The 20176-nt window shown below is 37.0% G+C and overlaps 1 protein-coding gene across 1 annotated transcript in view; it reads right to left on the reverse strand.

Annotated features, from left to right (window-relative positions):
* The window catches only part of LOC581706 (aldehyde dehydrogenase, mitochondrial), a 31696-nt gene extending 15647 nt beyond the window's left edge, over positions 1–16049 (reverse strand). Inside the window, exons 1-8 of the mRNA XM_781694.5 lie at positions 15809–16049; positions 7843–7947; positions 6335–6475; positions 5466–5545; positions 5143–5192; positions 4236–4297; positions 1294–1422; positions 263–376 (exon numbers count right to left, since the gene is read on the reverse strand). Coding sequence (XP_786787.2) covers positions 263–376; positions 1294–1422; positions 4236–4297; positions 5143–5192; positions 5466–5545; positions 6335–6475; positions 7843–7947; positions 15809–15946 — 819 coding nt within the window. The 5' untranslated portion in view covers positions 15947–16049. The remainder of the gene's footprint in view (positions 1–262; positions 377–1293; positions 1423–4235; positions 4298–5142; positions 5193–5465; positions 5546–6334; positions 6476–7842; positions 7948–15808) is intronic.
* Positions 16050–20176: the final 4127 nt, after the last annotated feature.

Consider the following 20176-nt stretch of genomic DNA (forward strand, 5'->3'; position numbering starts at 1 on the left):
AATGACTTCCATTATGTTAGGTCGCCGGTCCGATCCTTGCTCAGCGCTTACATACTTGGAAGACGGTTCTTTGGCCATGATTGGTGTTTCTCGACCTGACTTGGTAGCTTTGGTACCTGGCGATGATGGCTCTTGCAGGGGCCACAAAAAGAACATTCGTATTGACGTTACGAGGCTTACCTAGGTGACAAGCCCAAGTGAATAAGACCAAAGAAGACGAATTGAATTCTTTGTAATGATTTTGAATATTTATAGTAATTACCTCTGTAGATCCAGTGAACGCGACCTTGTCAATGCCTGGATGACTGGCGATGGCTGCACCCGCCGTGGGTCCATATCCTGATAAGACGTTGATCACACCTGGTGGAAAGCCGGCCTGTAACAGCAATCCGTGATTGAAATTGATTTTTTTTTAAAGAGAACGTTGAGTTCCACTTGAAGATGAAAAAGTAGGCCCATAGTTCAATGTAGCGCTTTCGTGTTCTTTGTATGTCAGTTCAAAAAGGATTTAAAAGTGGAAATGTCTCCTGAAAAAGATGCTCTTGAAATGCTCTATTATCCCATTGCTTACTGGAACCTGGTGGTCCCTGTGTTAAGTCTATGGGAGTTAGATAATTCAGTAGTCAACGGGTTATTTGACAAATAAGAGCTAAACATTTTGGTCCAAATATTTGTGTGTAAAGTCCCACGTTAACATTTTTGGGTACAGTGCATGTGATCTACTGCAATATTGAGTCAATTTTTTTTCATTTTGATCATTTCAAAACTTGAAAGTAAACATTAATTCATATGCACTATACAATCAATCAACCTTTTCTGATTCTTTCCACTGCAGGCAGTTTTGTTTACACTGTAATTGCATGAACGGTAGTAAACTTTATCCTTGAACAATCCTGAAAGTTTGACCTTCTGTTACATCGATTATTGAAGAAAATATAACACGTTGTAAAATGCAGAAAACGGATGATTATAAAACGTTTCGTTCACTGTCGATTTCAGTCAAAACCTATTCATCAACAGTGACTGGAAAGAGAGAGAGAAGGGAGAGAGAAAGAGAGAGAGAGAGAGGAGAATGACAGAGAAGGGGGGAGAGGCAGGGAGAAAGAGAAATATTTTTGTATTCATTTTATTTACCTACGGTTTTTTTTCTGTCTATTCATTCGTGCATTTTATCTTTTAACGTAATTATTTATTAATTCATTTATTCATTTATTCATTAATTCATTTATTCATTAATTAATTTATTCATTTATTCATTTGTTCCTCAATTTATTTATTAATGTGTTTGTTTACCTCTTTGGCGAGTTCAGCCATATGGAGAGCAGTGAGGGGAGTCTGTTCGGCCGTCTTCATTATGATGGTATTTCCACACGCCAGAGCAGGGGCCCATTTCCATGCCAACATCAGAAGAGGAAAGTTCCACTGCACAATATAAAAATAGGATATTAATAATTACATTGTGTTTGATAGCGTTTAGAGGCTGCATTCCTTTAGTCCTTACTGAAAACACACCTTTTTAATTCATGAATGCTTTTATGCAGTTGTGAGTCGGTCAAAGGAGGTGCACACAATCTTATTCTTTGTTTGTTTGATATTTTATTTGATCTCATGTTTGACCTTATGTTTGTTTGACCTTATGTTTGATCTCATTTTATTATTTTTTATTATATATGCTTGATTTGTTGAATAAAGAACATATTTATATTTTGTGTGTTTACTACAAGTTTTAGTAGTCAATTTTAAGTCAGACAATGGTGCGCTTAGAAACACCTGTATTAAGCGCCTAATAAATGTTATATATTATTATTATTTAGTGCTAGTATTGTTTATTGTCATCAATAGATGAATAAACTGTGGATGGAAACAGTCGATTGTGATAAATGCGTAGGGTATAAGGTTTAGTACACTCATTTACTGTGAATGCAAGTATGGGGGAAGTTTATCAGATCTAGAAAAAAAAAATCAAAATTCGCTTGGTTGACATCTGATACTAATACATTTTCAAAGAAACCTGGTGGGTGTAGATTAATTCAGAGCCACAAAGGAGACGAGTGAGGGGCCAGAAAATGGACAATAAGATTTCGAAATGTAGGCCAAACCGAAAGACGTTCATCTAATACACTTTTTAGGGGAGGGGGTGTAAACGGGGAGTGGGAATTTGAGGTATTTTATGTCATGTTGTTTCCATTCTGTCATTATTTGTCATATCATTCGAAACATATGCGCTTATTTTTGCATTAACTTTTTAAAAGTAAATTATATGAATTCGTAGAGGTGTTGTGGTCGAGTGGATACGTCGCCGGACTGTCGATCACAAGGTCCGCGGTTCGAGTCCCGCCGCCGCACTAATGTCCTTTGGCAAGATATTGATCTACATTTGCCACACTCCACCCAGGTGAAGTAAATGGGTACCGGTAGGAATTTATTCCTTGAAATGCTAGAGCGCTATAATGGCAGCACAGCTAAAGCCGGGGTAATAATAATATCCAATATGTCATGCGCAGTTGAGTATATACATATAGAAACTGCGCATTATAAATTTACAATTATTATTTATTGAATAGAAGTACAATAAATAATATTAAAAACAAAAAAGTTTCCGAGTCTGGTTTGCGTGTGGGTGGTAGGCTGTATTTTCAAAAGTGTGGTTAGGCCAATGCTGTCACTCATTATCGTGGAGTCACATGTATGGAACGATTTTCTTTGTGTAAGGTCACAAATAAAGGTGTAGCTCTCGTAAGAGCCTGGTGTAAGTAAATATTTACTTGTTATACAACTAGTTATATATACCTCATTAGTGTTTATACCCAGGATATTATCATTCAACTCAATCTTGAGCCCTAAATATGTGACCACTAGATAATTATCCTGATTAAAATCACGTGGTTCTCTGCAAACAAAATACCATTCTTAAATCGCATGAGGTTTTTATATGTCCATATTTAATAAAGATATGAGACGTAAAAACAAGCTACTGCACCCAGTAAACTTCTGCGTGCTTGAAGCTGCCTTTAATTTCGCAATTTCATGCCACATTGCATTAATTATTGTTATCATTGTATCACAAATACACCAACGCTGAATTTGTGTATTTCGTGGATGCATTAATATCGCGAAAGTATATGGCATGTTAACCTTTGCACATAAGCGTCAGCCAGGTATTTAATCGAATTGAAAAGTTTACCACTTGTAAGTATGAAAAAGATGTTTTTTTCTCTCTTTTTTTGCCATAAATTTCCTTTAAGGAAACCTTCTCTTACATATCTGATCTGTACTTTGTACTCCGTATATTAGTTCGCTGTGTGATTATTGTGCAAATACCTGGAACAAATACGTTGTGAATTTCATATTATGATGACGGTGCAAAATTCAGGAAATGTTGACGGAAACTTGAAGAATAGGACAATATGACAAGCACACACAACCATAATGTACGAAGTTATGCTAAAACTGTATGAGTGAACAAAATTTGTATTACAGGCGGAAACTTTCCAAAATATTGTTTTTTCCGGTTTCTTCATCCTTTTTTCTTCAGGTTCATTGTCTACCTTTGTCGTGTGTTCTCTTGTTGATCTCTTTCATTTTTACTAGTAAGAACTATTACCATGTAACTTTGTGGAAACATCTTTCAATAAGTGCAATAACCGTGTCTGTGAAAATGTATAAACCTTCATCGACCAATGAAAGCGTATCGTTTTTCTTAGTTCCAGAATTATCAGAGTTGGCGTAATAATTAAATATTTATTACATACAAAAACTTAGTTTAATACGCTGTGACAGTGGCGGATCCAGGGGGTGCGCCCCCCCCCCCCCACCCGCCTGAGAAAAAAAAACTTGTAAAATCACGTGATTTTTACCTTTTTGGGCGATGGGCTCCCCCCTTGAGTGTCAGGGGGTGCAAATTATTAAATTTTCGAGGGCCAAAAAAAATGCGCTCACTACCACCGCCCCCCCCCCCCCCCCCCCCACTGAGCGACTTTTCGACCGGCGCGATTTTCAAATTTTCGGGAGCAAAAAAAAGAAAGTTTGGCCCCCTCCCCTAAGAAATCCTGGATCCGCGCCTGCGCTGTGATATGTTTTAGTCCTTCAAGTAATGTAAAGTTCATATATAACTTCCTCTTCAACAAAATAATATCCCCTTAGCCAAGAAGTATGACCGCTGTTTTCCGCTGCCTTTGCCATAAAATATAGAATAACTACAGAAGAATGCATTTGATATTTTCATTTACTCTTACCGGGATGATTTGTCCGCAGACCCCGACTGGCTCGTGCCTCGTATATGTCATGAAGTCTCCGTCTAAAATAGTGTAAAAGTAATTAATGTAAAACAAAAGAATATGATGCGTAATATGCAATACCAACTGTCATTTGACTATTGCCCGCCCCCTTTCCCTTTTTCAAGGGACATCGCTAGATCACTGTGAAATGCGATTTTTCAATAAGCAAAATATTAAAGGTCACTAAATGTTTGCGTAAATTTGCAGAAGAGGCTCGGAAACTCCGGATCTGCAGATGTAAAAGCGCGCCCATGCTTATAATTGTGATCATGAAATATGGTTATTATATGACAGAACAGGCTCCAGCAGAACACAGCAACATAAGGCCTACATTATTGTCACTAGATCAGAATTTGGACTAGATCAGTTGGAGGCTTCTAAGACTCGGAGTTGGACCAAGGCCTTAGCTTATGACTCGAAATAATAGAACTCTGGTGGATCCAATACCAAAATTTGAAATTCAAATTTGCTATGTATCGCCAAGCGCACAAATTTGAGCAAAGTATAACATTCTGCAGTAATGAAGAAGGTGATTATAATAACCTTGGTTTTATATGCTATAACTACGATAATATTACAACAAGTATTATGCAATCTTAGCTATGCCTAATGCTATCCATACAAGATTGTTCCTTAAACTAATATCTCTATGATTTTGAAAATGGGAGTGGGGTTCCGATGACCAGAATGTATTTAGATTATCACTATCCCCTTGTCTTTGAAAGCGGATGTTTTCCATAGTGAATATAATGTACAAAGCATGTTGATCTATATACAGGATACATTTCAAAATCGACCATTTATATAGGTCCATCGATTTGTTCATTTTTTCTGTAAATAAACTATTTTTCAGATCGCTACTTACCTACGGGGATCGTTTTGCCTTCGATCTTGTCCGCCCATCCTGCAAAGTATCTAGTGTGAGCAAATAATACAGAATTCTTATTTCGAAATGGGAACTGAGGGGTGGTGAAGCATCATAGATCAGTTTGCAAGAATCAGATTTCTTTTTACAAATTATTCACAATTTCGAAAAATGATTTAAAACAAATGATTTTTTAAAGAACTTATATAATCAAGTGTTGATCTATTTTGGGCCAACCTTTCAGAGAACACGCCCAACCTTGGAGTAATTTGGTCTTGTGGGATACATTCTTTCAGAATAAAGTCATTACTTGTCAAACCAACCTGAGTGTTGCTAATACCCCTGGTACATCAATGGTGTAAGAATCTTGGTATGGTTTTCCATTGTCCAGCGTTTCGAGGCTCTGTAAAAAAAAATCATTATGATGACGAAAATGTTACGTTAACAAAACTGAACTTAAAAACCCATAAAGAGCGACAATAAACTACAACTAATTTCGTTTGTAGCTGGAGAACCGTACATATTTATTGTTGTTTATCCAAACGTTGGGATTATATGATTCAAGGGAATATGAAGGTAGTCCTATACGTGCTTCCTGGTAATTCTTTTAGACGAAAAAATACACAATTGCCGGTCTCGGCCTCCTTACTTCTTGTACGAGTTTATCGTTCTTGTTAATAGATTACTGACTTGAAAAAAAGGAAAAATTATACCTTGAACACAGTTGATTACTTTTCAACATATTGGAATCAATATATGCCGAGTTTAACGGCCTGTGATTGCATCCATCCCTTCTTAAAACTTAGGTGGGAATTATGTACGCCAAAAAAAAGCTGACCCCTACCGTTTTTAACGTTTGACCCATTTCTTAATGTCCGACCCTTGGGCCTTGGCACCTGCGATACCTGATTACTCTTAAGCTGTTTTCTTTCTTTCGTTTTGTTTTTCCTTTCTTTTTCTGTTCTTCTCGTTCGTGTTAACATTACTAATGTATTGTTTAGGGCGTTCCCGTCACAAGCCTACGCTATTTAGGGAAGTAAAACTTGGAACATGCTCTTTAAATTTATACATTTATTACTTGATTATTTTATAGATATGTAAAAGTGGAAGAAAATTAAAATCATTTTGAATAGGATGTGGGTTTTTTCTTCTTCAAACTGCGCCCCCCCCCCCCCCCCCCGGTGTAACTTACGGCAAGATGTGCCCAGTCTCGTTCGACCAAATCAGCCAATTTGTTGATCAGTGCACCCCTTCGGGACGCGTTGGTTGTACGCCAAGGGGAACCCAGGCGGAAGGCTTCGCTGGCCGCAGCATGTGCAAGTTCAACGTCAGCCTGATTAAAAGGAATACAAGAGGTAGGATAAAGTGAAGATGGTGCACAGATTGTATACAAAAGTGACTCCAATGATCGTTTAATGTAGTAGTAAACGCTTTTTAAATCCTTACCTTCCTTTTTGTAAGTACTATATTAGTAGTAGCAGTAGTAGTTGTATTAGTAATAATAGTAGTAGCAGTAGTAGTAGGACTACTAGTAGTAGTGATAAGTGTTGTAATAATTAGTTGTAGTAAACAAAGTTGTATATTATTATTGATTTTATTACGATTATCAGTATCATCATCATCAACATCCTCATTATCGTCATCATCATTAGTATAATAATAGAAGAAATCGTAGTAGACGTAGGAGTAGTAAAAGTAGCAATAATGGTAAGGGTAGTATACATATTGAGAGTGGTAATATTAGTGAGAATGATGACAGAAAGGTGCTTAATGTCCCCATCTCTGTTCAACTTGTGCACAGAGTTGGTAGTCAGGGAAATTTCAGATATTAAAGGTGATAGTATTGGGGGTGTAAATATTAACAATTTACGTTATGCTGAGGACACTGTACTTTTCAACAGAGAATGAAGCAGATTTATAACATGTATTGGATATTGTAAAAGGATATTGTAAAAGTCAGAAGTGAAGGGTTTGGTCTATGCTTTAATGTCAAGAAAACTAAGTCACTGATATTTAATAGAACAGAGAATAAGCCTAGAATCTGTTAGAAACTCGATGGACATATCATTGAACAGGGCGGTAATTATATCAACTTAGGACAAAATACCACAGATGATGCCAAATGCGAAGCAGAAATAAAAAGAAGAATAGAAATAGCTCGGAATACATTTCTGGTAATGAACGACTTATTCACAGTTAAAAAGGTGAAATTTGCCCTTAGGTTAAGACAAGTAAATTATTATGTATGGTCTGAACTATTGTATGAAGCAGAAACATGGACAATAAGCAAGGCCACGGAAAATAGAATAACATCTTTTGAAATGTGGATTTACAGAAGAATGCTGAAAATATCCTGGAAACGAATGAAAAACAACAAAGAGATATTGCACGGGCAGGGTGTAAACAAATTGCACTGGTAGTATTAGTTCAGGAGAGAAAAATAAAATACTTTGGTCATGTTAAAAGGCACCAAAGCCTCTTAACAGATGTGTTGGAGGGAAGAGAAGAAGGAACTAGACCGAGAGGGAAACCCAAAAATCAACTGGGAAGAGAATGTCAAGAACTGGAGTAGACTAAAACTGCAAAAGTGCACCAGAATGAAAGAAGATAGTGTGAAAAGGAGAGGTGTTGCATTCAACCTCCGAACTGGGAGAAGATACTTAGATAGATAGTGATAATCATGATAACAATGATATTTACCTTATCAGCCTCTGCGACCTCTGCGATGACCTCTTCTGTTGCCGGGTTGATGGTAGGGAACGTCTTACCACTAACCGAGTTCACCCACTCATTGTTGATGAAGAGCTGCAGATAAAATATAAAATAAAAATAAAACTTGAACACCTTACTACGAATCGGTTAGACAATAATCATGTCTAGTCCAATATGTATCTTTTTTGTTGTTTGCCATTAATTTTATAGAATTACTTGGCCTAATGGCAAACCTAACAGAAACTTGCTTCTTCTGTTGCCGGGTTCATTTTGAGTACACTCACATAAGGTTGATGAAAAGCGGCAGATAAAATAAAAGTGTTATACCTAACTTGAGTTTTAAATCAGTTTAAAGTCTAGTCCAATACACATTTTACTATCATCAGTTTAACAAATATTCTCGCTCTCAAGGCATAATCAGTGAAATCGTAAATTTTTGCCCAGCTACATTTTCTCCGAGAACTTATTTCGTTTTGATATAGGGTTGGGGTTAGGGATAGATTCCCAACCTTGTTTTAGGGTTAGCTTTTGGGTTATGGTTAGGGTTGGAACCAGGTTTTTGGTTAGGGTTAGTTTAAGCGTTAGTGTTAGGGTTTGAGCTAGGGTTACAACCGAAATTGTTATTAGGGTTAGGTTAGCGTTAGGGTTAGGGTTGGAACCGGGTTTTATGTTAGGTATAGGGTAAGGGTTAGCGCTAGGGTAAGGAATAGCGCTAGGGTTAGGATTAAAACCGGGTTTAGATCAGGTTCAAAGTTAGAGTTGGGGTTTGGTATATAGTGCTTGGTCCAGGGTTGAAGTTCGAAATTTCATTCATTCAGAAATTTGACCGGATCATTTGCGCCTGGTCAGAATTATATTGGTTAGGGAAAGTCAAACTTTTGGATCACAATAACAATATTATACCCCCAAAATACTTCAAACTCTGGGTAGGGGATACGAACCTACACTTAGCCTGCTTAATACTAAGATGTCTTAAGATTGTTAATATATATTATGTTGCAAAATTGAGCAAGAGAGTTTTCTCAGGGGCTTTCCGAAGAAAAAAATCCTTGCAAACTTTCGAAAGTTCTGAAATCAGCGATGGCTGCCGGGCTGTAATCGTCGAAATATAAAATAACTCAAAGCAATAACGGTATGATATCAACGTGCAAACGAACAAACTTATGGACCTTTGGAATTAATATAGAAACCAATGCTATCCACTTATACTTGACATGTACAAGTAATTATTTGAATAAATTGATATTATCTTCTCGGTGAACGCTAAACACAAATATTTGTAATAGATCAACGTGCATGACTAGCTATGCATGAAATCAAAGCATACGATGCAACTGACACAAACTATATAATACAACTGAATAGAGAGGACCCTTGGAAGAGGGGAGGGGGGAATCATGAAAACAATAGTGGTGATAAAACCGTTCCATCCCGATGATACCAAAGTACATGTTTGTGAGTTCACGTCTGAAATGTTAACCGTTGACCCGTGACCCGCTTTCATTTATGGGCATCTTTTTTGTGTAGACGCATTGTCATGCATCAGTAGCTGCGTATTGAATAAACATAATTCATACGTTATTTACGTATTCATTGCTCCTTTCAAACAGGCCATTTTCGATTTTTTTTTTTCACTCACCTTTTACGAATAATTGTATCTCAATAGCCAGAATGCATAGCTTCAAAATATAAAGCTGGAGTTTCACCACAATCAAGAAGTTATTAGGAATAGCCTACATCTTTATTTCAACCCCCCCCCCCTGGCCTCTCCCCCCTCTCTCTCTTTCCTCCCTCTCTCTCGCTTGCTGTACTCAATGTACTTCTGCATCACCAGGAGGTTCTATATTATGTCTCATGTTTGCTTGTATTTAATTTAAAGGTATAACCTAGATACTGTAAGTATTCATACTTGTATCCCTCCACTTCATTCATTGTACATGTATCATTTTGTACACTTTTATTTCATGTTTGGTGAAAATAAATTCAATTCAAAATCGTGGGGTCACAAGGCATCAAGCTTCGTTTATCTTGGAGCCTTGGCCAATTCTGTCCAAACTTTTTAAAAATTTATATCTCTTCTTATATCTTCCAATATATATTGATTTTTATTATGTCTTTATAAATATAAGTAATGAATAAATAAATGACATGAAAAGAAATATCAAAAACAAAATACTTTACTTGACCTACAAATTAAAGTTGTCTTTTTCTTATGAAGCTTTAAATGAACAATAGAAAGCTAGGCTATAACAAACATAAACTATTATGTTAAGAACAAATCAATAGGACACATTTATAGTATTCTAATGGATTGCTTTGATGAAATCCGAGCGCGGAATAAAATGAAACCCCATCCTTGTTAACCCGTTTGTGAAGCCGGATATATTCTTAAAGTCGCACGCTTCGTCATGTCAGGCCAAGAAGTTACTAACCAGCTAGTAACTTCTTGGTCAGGCCAAGGTCGGAGGAAAGGTCGTATGCGGGTAGTTTGTTGATGGCTGGCTGGCGCCGCGGTTAAGGAAGATTTTGTTGTTGTAAATAGCTATTATTTTGTCTAGGTCATATAGGTGTATCCATAACTATTTTGATAATCTATGACCTAAATGAATCTCTATCTACAGTGAGCTTTAATATTCTATCTACCTTGAACTCGGTCATTAAACAAAGGTTTTTAAAAAATTAAATCCGGATAATACCAAAGTACATGTATGTATATGATTTCGGGACGCTTTATTTTTTTCTGCGGCACAGATTGGGGTTAGGTCCTGTTGAGCCTATGGGAAAGTGTAGGGTTAGGGTTAGGGTTACGGTTACGGTTACGGTTAGGGTTAAATCAAGACCTTTAAAAAAAAAGCCCCAATCTGTGCCGCAGAAAAAATGACGCTTTCGGGACATGGTGGAGCTTTGGTACTCTAGACTCTCCCAGATAAATTATATGCCGGTTATGCCTGAGTTCACGTCTGAATTTTAGCTGTTGACCCGTGACCCGCTTCCATTATCTGGAGCATCTTTTTTGGTAGGCTCATTGTAATTTCATCAGCAGCTCGATTTGCTTTTGAAACACCATTAAAAAGCTGCGTATTAAATAAATTGTTTTCGTATCCATTGCTCAGCTTTTACGAATAATTGTATTTCAAAAGCCAGAATGCAAATTGCATATATTACGTGTTGTTAGGTAGGGCAACCCATAATGTTTGTCCTACCTAGCAACAACTAATGTATGAAATTTGAATTCTGACTACTGAGACACATTCGTGACAGATTAATGAAATAATTCGTCTCGAGGCGCTTCACAAAGGCATATGCATGAATATGGTTGCAATGCGAAAATGATTCAAGATTTTTTTCAAGATTCAAGATTTATTCATTCCATTCAATAAAAACATATATGTATATAAAAGATATTAAGGTCAAGAAATCAAATGGAATTTGGGTCACTGCAAAAGTTCAAATTAATTTGAACTTGTCGAGGCTGCGCCAAAGGTTTGAATTAAAATATTTTTGCAATTGATAACTATGTACATAAATAATTCACTTGACAATATTCGTCTACCTCATTGTGAGACACAATCATAACTGAAATTCTTAAGTAACCGTCAACCGAGGGAGGCGAGGCGACATGTTATAACGGTCTGGAACCCTCAGATAAGTTGTTATAATTTGAAAGTCTATACTTTCCAAATCTTCAATGAAATGTGTTGACACACTGGCACTGACAATCCACAATTACGTTTTAAAACACTGTCTGAAAACTAAATATTAAACTGATAATATGATGCATACTGTACACATTGAACTGCTTGATGAATTGTTGACCTATATATAATCATGTTTATAGCCAAATCAGATCATAACCTCGACCCGCTTCATATATTTCTTTTCCCATTTGTGGTATTTTCTACCCTACCTTTCTTATCAGTAGTAAATTATTTGAATTAAACTGCGGTGATTTGAGGAAGTTTACGTGCAATATTTTATGAATCTTTTAAAGGTATTACAAAGTTTTGGGAAATTTCGAAAAATGGGTGGATAGCGATTCTTTACAATTTTGATATATTTGGATGCCCCTGTGGACGTATTAAAAACACCAGAAATTTTAGGCCCTAAAACAATTCTGCTTTCGAGAAAAATTAAATAATAAGATTTACCGGTGCTCCCGGTAAATTTTGATAAATTTCAAATAGCTCCTACGGCCGTACAATGGTAGCTGCGACCATGAAAATTTCAGAGTATGTAGTTGTGGTATATAATTTCCGAACGAGAATAGCTAATCGGTCGATTTTAGTCAATAAACAATGTTTTATAGCTTAATTAATATCTTGACCTTGAGAGGGAGCTATTCAACATTAAGTATTTATTATTTTACAATTTCATAACTTTAGAGTCGATTTCGACCGCGACAACGATCACTGAATATTGTATGATCGTATATGCTTCCAATATGTTCATTTGAACCAAATTCATGACCCCATACCAACACTTTTTATTACCTTTAAGACTTGTGTTTCACAATTTCATAAAAGACAAATATGTATGATGGTTGGTGGTATTTGATGCATACTTTCTCGTTAACTACTAAGGCAAAATCAATGGCCTTATTTTTGTTGAGCGTCCCGATACACAACCCTCATCATATCACTTAAAATGAATGATGACCAAGTCCATTTTTCATCTTACGGCGAAACTATATAGTCATAACTATCTTTGTTCATTTTGTTTATAAAACACATAAATCTTGTCGATACCGAATCGGACTTTGTATGGCTTTGGTTCATGCTGTATAAAATGCCTTGCATGCTTCGGAGAAAGGAGGATATTAAACCCATTTTGCAAGGGACGTGAGCATATGGGAAGTTAATATGATGTTATGATGAACTTTTAACGTTTTCCCTATCAAACTCAAAGTAGTTCAAGGTTTTATGTCCCATTTGCAGGTCGAAAAAAAAATAATGAAAAGGTTAAATTCCAACGGCATTTGAAAGAGAATATTTAACGAAAGGGTTTGAAAATGGCTTTTAGTGGGAGAATAACGACCATAAGTTGTCGAATCGACATAAGTGATTGCAATCACCTAAGTATTAATCTGATTTTCAGACCCTTGTACCGAATAGTCGTACGTTTTGTGCTGCACAAATATTCAATCAGTTTTATGTTGGCCATTACAAGTGGGTTATTGATGAAGACAGATGCTCATGTACCTGTTACAGCTTATTATATGTATGTTATTACCAATGTCAGTCAGTCACTCAATAGTGTCTGACAGAGAAGACTAGAAAGTAAACAGGATTCCTTGCATAATTTGAATACTAGAACACTGCTAACGTTTAAATTTCACAGATAGGACATACATGACATATTCATAAATCCTGCAAAGTTCTACAGAATTTGATGTTGGCTGCAAAAGGGACATATATTCAAGACACTATAATACAGTTTTCTCTCCCCCCCCCCCCCCCCCCCGGTTTTAAGTTCAAGTTTCAGGTTTATTAGTTTCACATTTCACAAAAAAGAATTCACATAATATTGACAAAATTAGAACAAAATATGAAATATGCTAAAAGTGTCACATTATATAATTAATTCTTTGAAAAGACGTCGAAATTAATCGTATTGAATAAAAGGTTATACAGGGTGAAATGTGAGGAACCTATTAAAAAGCTCAGCTTGTAGATCTAGAGCAAAAGCTCGATATTACAGTAAAAGACAGAGTTAATACCAGTATAAAATGGCGAAGGACATCATCTCCATTTAATCAATTCAATCAAGACTTGAGGAATCATCTTATGAAAGGAAGACATTCGTCATGAACAATGTCTTGTCGTAAATGTCAATGCTTAATCAAAAACTAGCATGATGTTCTATTTGTATACGGAAATTAGCGCGCTTTCAACAGCCCTGTGTAGTGTGTGTTCGACTACTTATCACAGCAGGTCATTATTTATATAAAACATACACTTTGGACTTGTTATTTACAATGAAGATGCATTTTGCTTGCCCAAGCATAATTTACACATTTCCTCGGTCAGCTACTTTTCGCACTTTGGATAGAGGGGTGGATTTCTTTTAACGGCAGGTTTAATCAGCATAATGCTTCCAAGTGGGTTCTTTTCCTTAAATTCTGTCAGAATCTTATGATTTCGTGCATTTAAGTTCAGCAACATTCTATGTATATTTAAAAAAAATGTTCCGTCTGATACTTCAGTAGCAAATTTCCATTCTTATGTTTAGCATTATAACATTTCCCATTTACTGGACTAAGATAAATTATATTATATAATGATAGCGACTGAATATCATATTGTCAGATTTTTGAGGTGGTCTAGCGGTAATGTCCGCGGTCATGTGTCTTCGCCTAGTATAAACTGATTCAAATTGAACCCAGGTTCAAAACTGAGTCAAATCTTTCGGTGACCTTAAAGATCGGTCTCCAGACGTGAATAAGCAATTGCACCCAGTTATATCACATTGTACGTATTATGCGCTTACGAATTGAATTCTCAATATATACTTTTTGAAATGTTGTAAATGATATAAATCTGTGAATTATACAAGTGTTATTCATAGAAATTTTGTAAATACTGCAATGTTGTATATTTATAGAAACGCACATTGTGTGATTAAGAAAAAATTCCATCGGCACCAATACAAAAATATGTGGCTGGTTTCTTCCAGGCCTTATATAATTTTTTCGTTAAAATAACGATTGTTGCGATACGTCATGAAATAAACATTTAAACCTAAAGGAAAACTGATTTTTAGAGCAAATATAAATATCAATAGGCATGTAATCATAATCATCCAAAATGAGAATAAAATGTTATTCCTTTTATGTCTGCCTTTAACAATTTTTTGTAAAATGGCTGTTTTGTCACACAACGGTCAGTGAAATTTACCGAATTAGGGCAGGATTGTCCATGCTTTATTCAGATATTTAAGTTTCGACTGTATCAATGTCCAATTTTAATCTTTTCTGTGCATGACCTGTGCATGACCTGTCCCAAAAATGCCACCCACCACTTTACATAAAGTTTTTTTTTTAATATGAAAATAAATGACGGACAAGAGCGGATTAACATCAGCATTATGTAAATTCTGCAAGTTGGTAATCATGTAATAATCGGGGCGGAATGGGACTGAAGGTTGGTTTTGAGATTTCGATGCGACCAGCCCTCGAGCGCAAAAATATTGAGCGGCCCATGAGAAAGCTCCCCAAATGGCCAGCCCCCCCCCCCCCACCCCCCCCCCCCCGTAACAGTAAAGCTTCATTGCGCAAAGCCCAGAAGATTTCGCTATCACATTTTTCGTCTACTAACATTGCGAATAATGTTAGTTACATTACTTCATGATATTGTGGGATCGACAAGGAGGACACTTTACCCCAACCAAATTCCAATCTGACATACATGGAATACAATTAAGTACGAATGAAAGAAATGTGCCCTTTATTAAAATGAATAATGCTTTCACTCCTACCCCACTGAGAAAAGAGCAGCCCAGTCGTATTCTCTTTAAATAATTCTATTTAAATAATTGTATTTTTTATGTTCGTAATGTATGCATATAGGCGTATGCTTTTGAACGAAAAATATATCCAAACCAAACCCTACAACCGGAATTTAAGCCCTCAAATATTACCTCAAAACGTGACATTAATGTATGCTAGCCGGATATATACATAGTTATGTTCGCAGGAAATATGATCTGGGAAATTTCATTAAGTGAGCGTGAAACAAAATATGATATTACAGAATGTCGAAAGACACTGTGTCCAATCTTTCTTTTTTAATCCATACCAAATTTTACACAAGCTCTATTTTTAAATCATGTTCAATACCGAAAATAACTAGAAACCTTTAGTAATTCCCCCTCCTCGTATCACTATAGTGAATCCCTTTCAAAGCTATATACACGTTTCTATTGCTATATTGTGTATATAGGGTGACAACATACATACCTTATGATGCTGGATATCTGGATTCTTTTGTGGTGCTGGAATGGCCGCCACCGAATACTGGGACGTCCTCATCAGCGTCCTGCCCGCATGCTGACGGGCAGATGTCGTCGCCGAGATCAATTTCCCAACAGAAAACATGGTGGGTTAGTGATGTGACGTTGATAATCCACGCGATATTGGAGAAGGGAAATGGCGACGGTGCATGGGCTGGGTGTAAGGTGAGCGACAGTCCCAGGGCAGAGTGCCAGCCGTGCCAATATCGTATATATATGTATGTGTATATATATCGTCAAGTCCAAAGGGTGACGGTCAGTGGCGGATCCAGGATTTTCCAATAGGGGGGGGGGGGGGTTGAAAATCGTGCAGACTGTTATTTTCGCTCAACGGAAGGAGGGGGGGTATTGATCGAGCACTAAAAAATAATTTAAACAAAAATGGCGGTTACCATTTTTTAAAACTTGTTTTTTGCCAGGGGTGGGGGCCCGTCATTTGTTTAAACGTTTGTTTTTGACAGGGGGACAAGGCCCGTCGCCCCCCTGATATAGCGGCATCATATCGACTTAGGGAGTAGCGAGGAGTCATGCACAACCCCCAGTGTCATATCAGAAACGGTTTAACAGGGGCGGCATCCTTCATTTTGTCCACAAAGTTGGGACTGCTAAAAGACATATCGAATTTTCTTATACCTGACTAAAAACGGCCAGGGGGGGGGGGGGCACATACCCTTTTTGAAGCGGAATACGCCGATGACATTGTAGGTTCGTCGTGTTTTAGGTCAAGTTTCCGATTTCATTTATAAGGCAGCATGTATACGTACCAGATTGGAAAATCAGCATCGTACTTGTCAAGATGCTCTGATTTATAGAGCAACTATTAATGTCCTCTTTACAAAGAGTAGAAGTTACTCTTTTTAGAATCTGAATTTTCTGAATTGTCGGGGAAGTAGGGGTAAAGGTTAGCAGAATGTCTGGGGAATTCCGAAACTGACTATCTTTTCACGATGTGTGTCCCTTCTGCGTGTAATTTTTGGTCACATATTCAGGATAGCAATTAATGCATCACCTACTCTTGCAATGATACGTTATCAATCAGCTTTAAAAATGAACATTACATTTATCCTAAATTAAGGTTTGAAATAAATCAGGCCAATAATACAGATATAGTTAGGATTGTTTTAGATATCATATCATTAGAATCCATGCGAATCTCAAATTTGCAGTTTGGTCAGTGGTTTGTGACGGAGTCATGGGAAAATTCTCTCGTTTGTGTATATCCAGTCAGTGTTCGCTGTCAGGGAAATGCGTTACCCGCATACAGCCCATATACCCCGCTGACATTGAACTTTACCCTGTATCTTCACATCTCTCTAAGGATGTCGATGACACTTTTCCGCACGCTCTATCCCCTCACCCGGTGTGTCACGTTCCGCCTCCGCCCCACCCCCATTCACAAAATACTAACAGCAGCACACCTCTTTCTACCCTGGATTGTCCTCGCCTGGTTTGTGAGTGAAATAATATTACGTACATCCATTCCTGGCAAGCAGTCAACGATCCAAGCGCACTCATACCGCAGTGATTGGAAACGAGCGGTCATCCAGACATACCATGTCCTAAGGAGTCCCTCAAGGGTCCGTACTTGGCCCAATCTTATACAGTCAAACCTGTCTACAGCGGCCGCCCAAGGGAAACTCAAAAAATGGTCCTTATAGACAGGTGATCTTTGTAGAGAGATTCCTTTAGAACATGTTTCAACGAGAAACCATTTTCAAGAGAAACAACAAAATAATGTGGTGTTTAGAGACAGGTGGTCTTTGTAAGCAGGTGGTCACTAAAGCAGGTTTGACTGTAAAAGTCAAGTGTAGGGAGCCCCACAAATTTGATGGCAAAGTTCTCTTAAATCGTATCATAATGTGAAAGAGGGTTATTGCTGCAAGAATTTTCAAAACAATTTTATTTAAAGTAGAATATTGATGAAAGAATACATAATTTAGGCTTTCTGCGTACTACAGGAAACCCAAGTTTTGTATTCTATGCAGGCGCGTACGCAGGGGGGGGGGGGGGGGGGGTAGGTCGAACCCCCTTAGTTTTATTTGTAATAACAAAAATTGTGCTAATGGGTGACCAAAACAGGGTGACATAACCCCCCCCCCCCACAACGAAACGAAATATCGATCGGCCAAATTTTCGGGGGGGGGGGAAGTGATATTAACCGCCCCTCTTGGGCTGCCCCCGCCCCCCCCCCCCCCAAAAAAGAAATGAATGTCGAGGGCAAAATGATTTTTTGTTGTAGTGCTTTTTACAACCCCCCCCCCCCCCGAAATATTGGTCGAGACTTTTTTTTCAAATTTCGGGGGGCAAATTTGTGAAAAACAATCTAGTGCTCACTACCCCCCCCCCCTTTGGATTATAATACTAAAAGATATTAATAATATTTTCATTTTCATTTATTATTAGTATTATTATTGATGTTATTATTATTGTTTTCATGATTATCATTAATATTTTATTAACTATAAGGCCTACTTTCTTGGTCGGAAGTTCAACCCTTCGATCCCCCTTCACACCTTCTCCAAATACGGTAGTGTGGGGATGACTGAGCAATACAATTATTATTGATGTATTGTTCATACGCAGGCTTACACTATATTAATGACGAAAGCATATTTCCCTCTCTATTAACATATGGTCCGGAGTATGCTGTATATACAGCCAATCATAAATCAACACTATCATATAGCTCAACAAGCATTGTCACGGCCCAAAGGTCAATGGGGATGAATTCACTTAAAGGGTAAGTCCACCCTTATTTTGGGTTGGCTTTAATAAAGCAGAAAATGATAGAGAAAAATATTGAGTGAACATTTGACTTTTTGAAGTTGTCAACAGTGAAACACAAATTGGCAGCACTCTGATCGACGTATCTTACGAGTTCCTGTCCACATTGCTCTGTACAGAAAATGTCATAATATTTCAATGTCTTAGTTATATTGATAACGGAATAGATTTGTTTCATACAAATGTTGTATAAGAACATATTTGCCATTTTGGGTGAATGTCTGATTGAAAATTTTCTTAGTGCTAATCTTGAACTCTGGTATGGGCATCGTATGTCGGGAGAACATGACTTTAATTCATCATGGCATTATGGATTGTTAATCCTGCAGTAGATAGATTGTTTGAACCAGTAAAATAAAAACTTGCTGGAAATCATCTCCAATAAAAACCTCAACTCTTATTTGCACATGAATAGTGACCTTTGTTAAAGCACATGGTGTCGGGTCTACTTAACTTGATTTCCTTATCTTTCTATGCTCATTACTCAGCCCCTACACAATCATGTTCTACCAAAATCGTTGGGCACATGTCATTAATTTGTAATTTTGAACATTAGTAGAAGTTTTGTTGGATTCTGTGAGAATTAATTTTCTATCATTACCAGAAATGAAGCTTACTGATCTTTAATTGGGATATAGATTTAGAAGTTATTTAGTACAGGTCAAATGCAAGATCTAAATTTTGTAGAGGACCTCGCAAAAAACGTCACATAGTTGCCTATTTAAAAAAAAAAAGTTTTGCTCAAACTTTTACTGACCCGTTCCTCTCATTTTTGTATCAGGGTGGACTTCCCCTTTAAAATTTCCTGCGAACAATGGCAAACACGAAGAATGTACGTATGTATGCATATACCGATAAAATACGTGATGAAAGGCGGTTTTGGGTTTAAGGGAGTTTACAGATAGCACATGGTACAAATGACCGCAAATATCCACAGATCTTTTACACAAGGAGAAATTCCACTTTGAGCATCTATAACTGCCAAAGTCCTAGACGTGCTTCATGAATACCTTTTGTTTGACCGGTTTGAAAAGAATACTTCCACCTGCGTATCATAGAATGTACCGTTGGTGCATAAATGAATAATGTTACATAACTTTCATGAGCGCATATCCAGTATTCATCTCTGTTGGTTTTACCAGTTTGGTACAAATGACCTTTATCTGCCCATGCGCAGATTGTATCTGTGAACTGGCTTATTGATTTAAAAACGTGTTTCTAGCACATGAATTATAGTTTTGGCTTCACTTGGAGTTTGCAGTGATTCAAGAAAGTATTTTGAAATATTTCAGCTATAAAAAAAAGAGATTTTGTGGGACTCAGTAGGTCAAAAATACTTAATTTTTAAATTCATTCTTGCTATTAATTCCCGTAATGACCCTAGTCAAAATGGGCTCTGGAAAAATATATTTTTTTCCTATTTTTCACTATTTATTTCCTATTTTTATGTGAATGTACCCTATTTAAACACTATTTTTTATTAAAAATAGATTAAAAATAGCATATGACAGCCTATTTTTTTTCTATTTCT

Source organism: Strongylocentrotus purpuratus, unplaced genomic scaffold (genome assembly GCF_000002235.5).
Source record: "Strongylocentrotus purpuratus isolate Spur 01 unplaced genomic scaffold, Spur_5.0 spur5_scaffold_7, whole genome shotgun sequence".
NCBI classification, from domain to species: Eukaryota; Metazoa; Echinodermata; class Echinoidea; order Camarodonta; family Strongylocentrotidae; genus Strongylocentrotus; species Strongylocentrotus purpuratus.